The sequence below is a fragment of the Spermophilus citellus genome, assembly GCF_964194105.1.
Source record: "Spermophilus citellus genome assembly, chromosome: 15".
NCBI classification, from domain to species: domain Eukaryota; kingdom Metazoa; phylum Chordata; class Mammalia; order Rodentia; family Sciuridae; genus Spermophilus; species Spermophilus citellus.
In genome coordinates, this window is record NC_138195.1 from 79,238,072 (window position 1) to 79,248,729 (window position 10,658).

Genomic DNA, 10,658 nt, shown 5'->3' on the forward strand with positions numbered 1-10,658 from the left:
AAACTGAATCCAAACAATGGGGGGGGGGGGCTTTTTCTACACATTTCTACAAGGCAAGGCAACAGGGTGTTAGAACTCAGTAGTGACTGAAGTGTCTTAGAACAAGCCTAACTGGTCTCCGTGGGTCCTTACCTCCAAGGCCCTTTGAAGTATTTGTGTTTGGAATTTGCTGTGCTATTCAAATTAAGTTTGTTTCAGTTCTAAGTATTTATGCTTATTTTGTTTTTTTACAGAGTCTTTTATCCAGTCTTGTGAAACTGAATAGCTTGACCTTAGCTAGAAATTGCTTCCAATTGTATCCAGTGGGTGGTCCATCTCAGTTTTCTACCATCTATTCCCTCAACATGGAACACAATCGAATCAATAAAATCCCATTTGGAATTTTCTCTAGAGCAAAAGTATTAAGTAAGCTGAATATGAAGGTAAGCTGTTTGTATCAGAGGAGAGGAGGTGTTACAAATGCATTTGATATTTCTATTTTCTCTATTGGTATGGATAATGTGTCCTTTCACCTTATAACAAAATAACAAAGGATATTTTGGGACAGTTTTTAAATCAGATAAAACAGTCTCACAATTGTGTATACCCTTAGGAATTAGTCCTCAAGAAATAATAATGAACATGGTTGTAAGTATGTTTATTGCAGAACATTTTTAAAGGCACCAACTTATTACTACTATTATGGATTTAATTTTTTTAAAGTGGAATACTGTGGAGCTGATACTCTTATATAGAAGAATATTAAGTACTAGTTACAATATTATTAGTTTATTAAGCATTAGGAAGTTATAGCATGTAAAAAAAATTCTTTCCATAGTTTTTAAAGCTGTTTTTCATATGCTTAATTACATATTGAATACTTATTTAATATATCTAAAATGTCTTTGGATATCAGAATTATTTATGGGTGATCTGTAGTTTATTTTTGCTTATCTATATACTCTACAGTGAATGGATCTCACATGAGTAATAATTTATTGTGAAAGAGGTAAAGAAATGGTGATTTATCTAGTCCAATAATTTAATTTGTAATAAACTTTGCACACAGAGAAGACAGCATATTTGGCCACATAACTAATTCATGGCTGAGGTAGGAATTCAGGAACCTAGATTTTCCAATTTTAGGTAGAGAGTTTTTTATATCATATCATGCTACATCTTTTTGTCCTTGATGAACCATTCAACATAATTATTGTTTTTATAATTTAAATTTACAATTTCTTGATTCTGTCTATACTTGGTCATAAATATAGTATGTATCTTTTATGATAATTCTTTGGAAGTATGTAATGACTTAAGCAGTATAAATTAAAAATCTTACCTCAATAAAAAATTTTAATATAGCTACATAATTAATATATGCAGTAATAGTAATATGGTGGTAAACATCATTAATTTTGCATGCGCATTTTATAGTAATAGTTTTAGAACATAGTGGTCTAGATATTCACTAGTTTTTGCATTTGATTGTACATTTTTATGAATTTGACATTATTACAATATGTTAGCTTGGAAAGGCTTCTTGTTTTCAGTAAAATAATAAAACTTTATATAGGGGCTGGGATTGTGGCTCAGTGGTAGAGCACTTGCCTGGCATGTGTGAAGCACTGGGTTTGATTCTCAGCATCCCACATAAGTAAATTAATAAACAAAATAAAGGTTCATCAACAATTTAAAAAAAAACAACTTTGTACAGCACTTTGCCTTGTTATTCAAACTTTATAAATGTTTAACACAGCTTTCTCTTGAAGAAATCAAAATGAAGTTTGATGTTTTCTTTCTCATATAAGATTTACTCTCCCAAAGTAAATCCTTTTTAAGGAAAATACTTTGTCACATTGTACCTTTTGGTAGTCTGGGCAAAGATGGGTAATGTTAATATTTTTAATAAATTTCAGTGTTACAAAACAAAAACTTAATTTTCAAATATATGTTCACTAATTGGGATTCTTCATATTGATGATTCTGTGTAAAATGAGACAAGTAATCCATGAGTATTGCAGACCAATTTTTAAATATACACTAACAAAAGAATGTAAAATAATTTCATGACCAAGAGCTTAACATATTGGCATATTGATAGCCAACTGGGACAAAGGTGTTATCACCCTTTCCCTTTACCAGTGTAATAGTTTATTTGGAGTTGTTATTGATGAAAGGGCACTTAAAAGTGAATATGTGCCAGGTATGGGTTACACGCCTGTAATTCCAGCAGCTTAAGAGGCTGAGATGGGAGGATTGCAAGTTGAAAGCCAACCATAGCAATTCAGTGAGACCCTGTCTCTAAATAGAATACAAAAAGGTGTTGGGGATGTGGCTCAGCGGTTAAGTGCCCCTGGATTCAATCCCTGATTTTAAATAAATAAATAAAGTGCAAGCAGGAAAAAGGTCATGTTTTTATTATTTAGTGATGAATGTATCCTATCTTTCTCTTCTGCTTTACTGTTCAGCATCTCTTCAATTCCTGAGCTCATCTGGGTTTCCTTTTGGACCGTAATATGTATCTTCTTTCATTGTGCTCATATCTTAATTTGAACATTCATCGTTTTTTTTTTTTTTTTTGAGTGGTTTCTGTACATTATTGTGAAATAAAGAAAACATCAAATGTATCACTAATGTTTTTGAAATCTCCAGTGGTTTCTCTGTATAGTATTTTTGTATTTCCATTACTAATATTCACATAAGAAGCAAACTTCCTCTTTAAACTCAAAGCAAAAGCCTACTTACTGTACAAAAAAAAAAAAATCTTGGAAGCTTGTTGCTTTTGTTACTGCCTTCTTTTTTTTTTTTCCTCCCTGATATCAAAAAGGAGAATAAGGCTTCTGTTTAAAAATTTTCTTCTTTCCCAAAAGAAGGTACATATGGAGCTTTGGTTTTTTTTTTTTTTTTTGTAGTGAGAGAGGAGAGAGAGATTTTTTAATATTTATTTTTTAGTTCTCGGCGGATACAACATCTTTGTTGGTATGTGGTGCTGAGGATCGAACCCGGGTCGCACGCATGCCAGGCAGCGGGCTACCGCTTGAGCCACATCCCCGGCCCGAGAGCTTTGTTTTAATGGTTCCATATGGAATGCTGCTTTTTGTCTTTGCCAGGACAATCAGTTAACATCACTTCCTTTGGACTTTGGAACTTGGACCAGCATGGTAGAATTGAATTTAGCCACTAATCAGCTTACAAAGATCCCTGAGGATGTATCTGGACTTGTTTCTCTTGAGGTGAGTGAGTACTAATGAACATTTAAAACTTCTTGGTCTCTTCCACAGTTACCTCACTTAGTTTCAAGTTAACAATTTCTCTTTGAGTGAAGATCATAATTAAAATGATCATAATAAGAACTCTCTTAAACATATGACTCTATTAGTATGATGAGGCAGGCATTGGATTAATTAGTTAAGTTCAATACTACTGAATAAAAACTGTACTGTTGTTTACCAAAATAATTATGGATACTTCAGATAGGCTTTTAGAACCTTTTCATCTATGATTCTGGCCTAATTTCCATCCTAAATCACTCACCTGCTATTTGTTAGAAATTTTCCTGTCTGTTTAGTCCAGTTGTTTCTAGCATCTCAAATTCCCTTCTCATCCTCTTTTTTCTTTTAAAATTCTTTCCCATGGTTAAAGTCCATCTCATTGTCACCTCCTCAGTCTAGGATGATTGCTTCTGCCTCTAAGTCCCTAAAGTTTTCATTAGTAAAGCTTACTAATAGTACTTACACTGTTTTAAATTTTTTCCTGTATCATGTTTTTTAAAATTCCTGTTTAATTTAGTAAGGTGAAACAGTGTTGTGTGGTTGAAAGCATGGGTAAAATAAGAGGATATAAAAAATTAGCTAGAATCTTTTGAAAGTCTTTCTTCTTAGTGTTTGTTCCATCCCCCCACCTCCAATTTTCATTACTGTCTCCTACTCTTCTGGTAGTTTATAATTTCTTTGAAAACAAGGACCATCTTCCTCAGCCTCCCCCTCCCCCCCTTTATATCTTTTAGAATGCCTTGAAATGTAGTAAATACCATGAATAATAACTGCAGTGGGTTGATTGTAAGTCAATTGCTACCTTCTTAAGTGATTGTTTGCAACAGATGGTTTGTTAAGACATTTGTAACTATTTTTTATTTTTGTAATTTAGTTATAATGACATTTCTTTTTCACTTTGAATTTGACATTTAAAAAATTCCAATAACTAGTGGGCTTTAAAAATTTTTAGGATACTAAATTGAATGTTATTTAATCAAATGTTACCTACCTTTAATATTCACTGTTTAGAAAATTAGCATTTCTTATAAATTTTAAGCCACACAATGGTAAAAAAAAATATATATGTATGTATATAAAATTCCATTTCATGTGTTGTCAAACTGTCAATTATTTCTCTGTAGGTTCTAATATTATCAAACAATCTTCTGAAGAAGCTTCCCCATGGTCTTGGAAACCTTAGGAAGTTAAGAGAGTTGGATCTAGAGGAGAACAAATTAGAATCTTTGCCAAATGAAATTGCTTATCTTAAAGATTTACAGGTAAATCATGCTAGTGGCATTATAGTTGTATGATTATAGTCTTTTGGAATTCATTTTTCTAATTCTTAGACCAGATAGATAGTTCTGTTACAGGATTAGGGCTGAGTTTTAAATTTGTGAATTTTTTGAAAGAGAATCCTGTAATTTAATTTACTCACCTGATTTAATTTCCCTATTTTATTCTTTTGTAGAGGTATTATTTTAAATTTATATCGGTTGTAGAAAATGTGTATATAACTATTTTTATTGTTAATTTTTTAGAAATTAGTCTTGACAAACAACCAGTTGACCACTCTTCCCAGAGGCATTGGTCACCTTACTAATCTCACACATCTAGGCCTTGGAGAGAACCTACTTACTCATCTTCCTGAGGAAATTGGTAAGAACCCTATGGATTATTAACTCTACTAGTAATTTGCTGTTGTAGTTTCAAACAATATTTCAGATAAATGTTTTTGTAAGCTGAGTTTTTTGTGGAGTACCAATGGTTAGTGTTAGTGGGTTGTCTGATGTTGTTTGTTTCCTTAGGGGGTGTTAGAATTAATACTACATTTGAGAATGTTTTAGTACATCTCTATTTCCAATGGGTTTTATGTCATCTCAGTTTAGCAGAATTATTTTTTCTAAATTTGAAAAAAAATCACATACTTGAATCAAATTAGTAATTCTTGTAGCAAAAGAACATTTCTTTATGGAGCTTTAGGATTAATATTAATGTTTGATTCATATCAATATTTGGGTATATTTTAGAATTTTGCCAAGTCTTTTTTTATCCACTATTTCATATAATTATCATGACCACCTTGAATTTTTTATAGTGCAAGTTGTAATACTGTTTTACACAGAGCTAATTAAGGTCACCTAGTAAATAACTGAGTTCTTAATAATTCTATGTATATTATTCTGCCTTCAAAAGTGCATTGCCCCAGAAGCATTATAGATTAGTAGTTAAGAATGGTTTTGGAGATGATAGGCAATTTAAAATCTGACTCTGGCACTTCCTAGTTTTGTGACTTTGGATAATCTACACAAACTCAAATCCTCGATCTTCTTACCTGTAAAATAAGCATAATAGTTATTTCATATAGGGTTGTTCTAAAGAGGGGTAATATTTTATGTGTAAAAGAAATTAATTACCTGCTAGCTGTTATTTTTACTGCTTTTCTAATAAATAGTTACTATGAATCCATAGTTTGATGTTTAAAGTTGAAAACACATGAAGCAACTTTCTACTTAAATTCTTATTAGTTTTACTCAGCTGGCCTCATTAAATTGGTTAAGAAGTTTGCCTTCAAGGTATGACCATCTTAAGATAGTCTTAAGAAAATTTTTTGAAAGACTGCATGAATTTATTTTGGTTTATTGTCAAATATGCAGTAACTTTCTTCATGAAAGATTTCTATAAAGTAACAAAAACTAAAACGCTTTATGAGAAATGAATAATAATTTCTCAATGTATTATGAGCAATTATAACATTGTCTTTAACGGAATTGTGATTACATAGACACTGAATATATAATAATCTCTTTTCTAGAGTTTAATACACACACACACATACACGCGCGCATGCCAAGCTGTCCCAAAGAGATTCTCTGAAGTTAGAGCATTTTCAAAAAAGTAAGTTAAAAAACCAACCATAAAAGAGGAGGTTCAGATTACATTGATAATGGAGTGTGACCTGGTCATCAGGGTTTTTAAAAAAAAATCTCCCCAGCTGATTTTAATATGCAATGAAGTTTGAGATCCATGGTTCTAAGAGTTTTAAAACCGAGAGAAGAGTAGGAAATATATCTTATATATAATGCCTAGGATGTTCCTACTTGAACTTTTTTAATAGTAACTAGTTTTGTTTAAGTTACTTTTTTTTTTTTTTTTAAACAGGTACACTGGAAAACCTAGAAGAACTGTATTTGAATGACAACCCTAACCTTCATAGCCTTCCCTTTGAGCTGGCTCTCTGCAGCAAACTTTCAATCATGAGTATTGAGAACTGTCCACTCAGTCACCTTCCACCTCAGATTGTTGCTGGGGGACCTTCTTTCATCATTCAGTTCTTAAAAATGCAGGGTCCATATCGTGCCATGGTCTGATACAAATCTGCTGGTCCCACACACTGTTCAAAATAGACTGCCATTAATGTTTCATATCTATATCTGTATCTATTTATGTAGATATTGATATATATGGCAGATTTATAAAGACTGCATTATGTGTTTCTGCTAATAGAGGAATTATAGCCATTTAGATTTTTTAAAATTCTGTACAAAAGGCTTATAAGTTTTCTTTGCTGAAATTGATGTTTTTCTGTTTGTAATCTGATATGCCAGTTTGCTTAAAAATTTGCCAACAAATTATGAAGTTATTAAATTTAAGGGACAGGAGTAGTATAGTTAGATATGTTTATCTTAGGAAAAATAATGGGCAAACGATTTTGTTGCAACTTTTCGTATACATTTTCCCATTACCAATTATGAGATCTTTATAGTGAAATAGGCCCTGAAGGTAGAATTTTTCTTTAACTTATTTTGAAATTTGAGATTTAAATTTTTATATATTGTTTACAGTCAGAGTAAATCACTGGATTTTTGTTGTTGTTTTTGATTTGCTCTGTTATAATCAGTCAAATAGTTTTATTCTCTGTTAAAGAATTTGCATCAGTTAGTATAAATATTAAAAGATATTTGCTCGTTGAAACAACTGGCAAAGTGAAATTATACAAAGATCTATAATTCCTTTAATTTTGATTCCTTTATGAGTTTGTGAAGCAAAATATCTGAAATGAGTCTTTGAGGAAGGGGAGGATCTTGAGACCGTTCCTGTTTTAAATATGTTTTCTGAAGTTTAGGGGAACAGATACTTGTAGTGAAAAGGAGTTTTGTTTTTGGATTTTTTTTTTTTTTGATTCCTAAAAGTCGCAGATCCACAAAAACAGAAAAAATTGGCAAGTAAATAAATTACACATAAACACATTCTATATATGTATATACAATGCTATATAGATATGTATTTATTATATCATAAACTACAATAGGTAACTTTAAGGATTTCTCCCTATCCTTGTACAATGAAATGAATGTCTTTCTTTGAAAACTGCAATATATGTACGTTTCAAGGTTATTTAACAGTGTACTATGGTTTTATATCTTGACTTGCCTTGTACATCTTTCAGTTCTAAAATATCTGTCTAAGCACAATATCTTCACACTGTGCTGTATTGCTGCTGAACTAAATGCACTTTTCCCCACGTGTGGGGCACTGGCTTCAAACAATTCAGTTCAGTACCATTACTTTTAATCTCATCTTTTCTTTCTTGATGGTTAGTAATATAGTTTTGGAAAAGAGGAATATCGCACAGAAGCCATTGGTAGCTCAATGGAAGTTATGTAAGGCATGCGTGTATATTTGATATATTTTCTTTTGCTTTACTGCCTTTAAGACTAGCAGAATTGTAAATGTGTGCCCCTTATGTAGTACTCTTAACTTTTGGTAGTATTGGTCCAAGTCAGTTTAATTGAGGAAACTCACAAAGTAAGTGCATTCTGGGTATCATCCAAAAAAAAAAAAACTTCCCACATAATGAATAAGTATTATATAATTACATATTGCTGCTTTTTTTTCCCATTTAGATGGACATTACGTTCCAAACCCCCCCAAATTTTTTTTTTTTAAATTATGATATTAAGATAGAGATTTGGGCTGTTTTGCTCTTATAGGCACTCAAATTCAGGACTAGGTTTGAGGTCAAACCTGTGTTCATAATTGACAATTTTATAAGGGACAACTAAAAAATGGAAGGCAGGTGAAGATATAAAACCCTAGAATGCTTAAATGTGCTGTAAAACTATTGTAGATGTCACTGGATTTTACCAAGTAATATCCTTTCTTTTTTCCATCTACTGTGGCTTTTCAGTTAAAATTTTGTTTATAAAAGGAATTTGTTTATTACAGCTCTACCTAGAGCTTGTGTGTATGTGTGGTTTTTTTGAAATTTCATATCAAAGTATGTTTATATATTAGAGTGATGGAACTTGAACTTTAAAGGTAGTAACCTAATGTCTTTTCTTGGAAAAATATGGTTATTGTTTCTCAGAATGAAAATAGTTATAATTTTTAAGGCAGTTTGTTTCTCCCACCTTTGTTTATGTAAATCTATACTAGAAGTGCAAAGTTTAAAATTATCCCAATCTTACATGTAGAAATGGTGTTACATGTAAATAGTGTATAGCTGAGGAGTTATTAAAAAAAAATTAAGACACATAAAACATGTCTTCTCTATGGATGCCACCTTGTAAGAGCTCATTAATTTGATTACTTCTGCTGAAACTAGAATGGATTTTTAGGATGTCATTGCAAAATCCAGATATTCAATATTTATAGTTTGAAAATAATAAGGGATGTTATTGAATGATTACTTATGAGCTAATTTTTTTCTGAAATTGCAATGGGACTAATTGGCATATCTAAAAATTATACTTCTAAGGAAATTATGTTTAGTCTCTGATGCTTAGTAAATAAGATGGTCAGAGAATTGTAAAACTGATCTAAATGTTGCTCATTGCTAATCTGAAGCAGTAAAACGGCAATAGTGATATCAAATAGTCCTCCTTTTGTGGGAAGTTATTACTTCCTAAATTCCAGATGATTATTTCATACCGAAAGAAGGTGGAAATGCTAAACAATTTATGAACTTCATGAAAACACTATTAGATTTTAAAACGTGTCAGAGGTATAAAATATTAATTTATTACATATATTAAAAGGTGGGTGATACAATTGGAATGAGCTCTAAAAATTATAATTGCACGTTTCTAATTTTTCTTGTTGAATCTGTCATTTAAAAAGATAAACTCTTCTGCATCAGGTTATCTAGTGATAATTTTTGTTCTAATCTTTTGTTTTACATCTGTTATTTCTAAGCTGTGTATATTAGAGTCTTAAGTTTTAGCTTATAGAATTCAGCATGGCTTTTTTTTTTTTTCTTAATAAGAATGGGTATTAAGTGTGTAAAATGGGACACTTTTCAAATGGAAAGGGAAGGAGGTACTATCAGTAGTTATTTTGGGCCAATAGTCATGTTTCAGAACAATCTCAAGCAAATCAGAATATATGGTTATTCTTGTATTATTAAAATTAGATGAAAGCAAATAGTATAATCCAAAAGAAATCGAATGAATTCCTAAAATCCACCAATATTAAATTTAATGAATAACTCTGAGGAAAGGTCTCCTTCTGCCTGCACCAGAAGAAAGATAGCATACTAAATATCTTAGCTAAAACCTTTCTCCTTCTTTATTCTTTTGATTGATTTGGTTAGCTTCACAAGTCATTCAGACAGTTGGAAAACGCATGACAATCTAGTCTGAGAATTTGAGTATGTAAAAGTAGTTATATTAATTCAGTATCTAAAGGGGTATCTTGAATGTTGTTTAGAAAATGAGAATGTTTTTTAAAATAGATATCAGTGCTGTTACTAAATAGAATGCCTCTGGTAACACTAATTCTGAGGAAACATTTCTGGGTTTATTCTTAACTTTGAAAATATGTTAAAAATAAAAAGGGTTGTTTTAGTTTTCACTTTAAAAACTGGAATTGGTTGTCATTACCCTCAAATACTTTCTTCTTGTATACACTTGTTAATTTCCCACTGACATTACACATTCTAAATATAAACTGCTTTGTGTGTAAATACCTGTTTGTGATCAAGACTTTAATTAGATAGTAGTTTATAGTATCTCAGACTAGGAACATTCTCAAGTTTGGTAGGAGAAAGTCTCCTCCATACTTGCAGTAGTTGGAACAGGGCTATTGTGTAACAGATTCTAGTTTATGTAGTGTACAGCAACATGACATCTTCTGGAAAATGTTCATTCTTAGATTTGTATATTGTGACAGTATATTAGTAGATGTCAGATGTTAAACAAGTAAAATTCTTTAACAATCAGTATGTTACATCAAATTTCTGACTGAAAAGGAGAGAGTCTTGAGAACCAACACCCCCCCACACACACACATACACACACACAAGGTAGATGCCAGATGTTAAACAAGTAAAATTCCTTGTTTAACAATCAGTATGTTACATCAAATTTCTGACTGAAAAGGAGAGAGTCTTGAGAACTAACACCCCCCCACATATACACA

The 10,658-nt window shown here is 31.4% G+C and overlaps 1 protein-coding gene across 3 annotated transcripts in view; it reads left to right on the top strand.

The window, feature by feature from the left end:
• The window catches only part of SHOC2 (SHOC2 leucine rich repeat scaffold protein), a 91,363-nt gene extending 81,981 nt beyond the window's left edge, over positions 1–9,382 (top strand). For all 3 annotated transcript variants that reach the window (XM_081267748.1, XM_081267747.1, XM_081267749.1), the window contains exons 5-9: positions 234–422; positions 3,093–3,215; positions 4,379–4,516; positions 4,778–4,895; positions 6,399–9,382. In XM_081267748.1, the coding sequence (XP_081123874.1) occupies positions 234–422; positions 3,093–3,215; positions 4,379–4,516; positions 4,778–4,895; positions 6,399–6,607 (777 nt within the window). In that variant the 3' untranslated portion in view covers positions 6,608–9,382. The remainder of the gene's footprint in view (positions 1–233; positions 423–3,092; positions 3,216–4,378; positions 4,517–4,777; positions 4,896–6,398) is intronic.
• Positions 9,383–10,658: the final 1,276 nt, after the last annotated feature.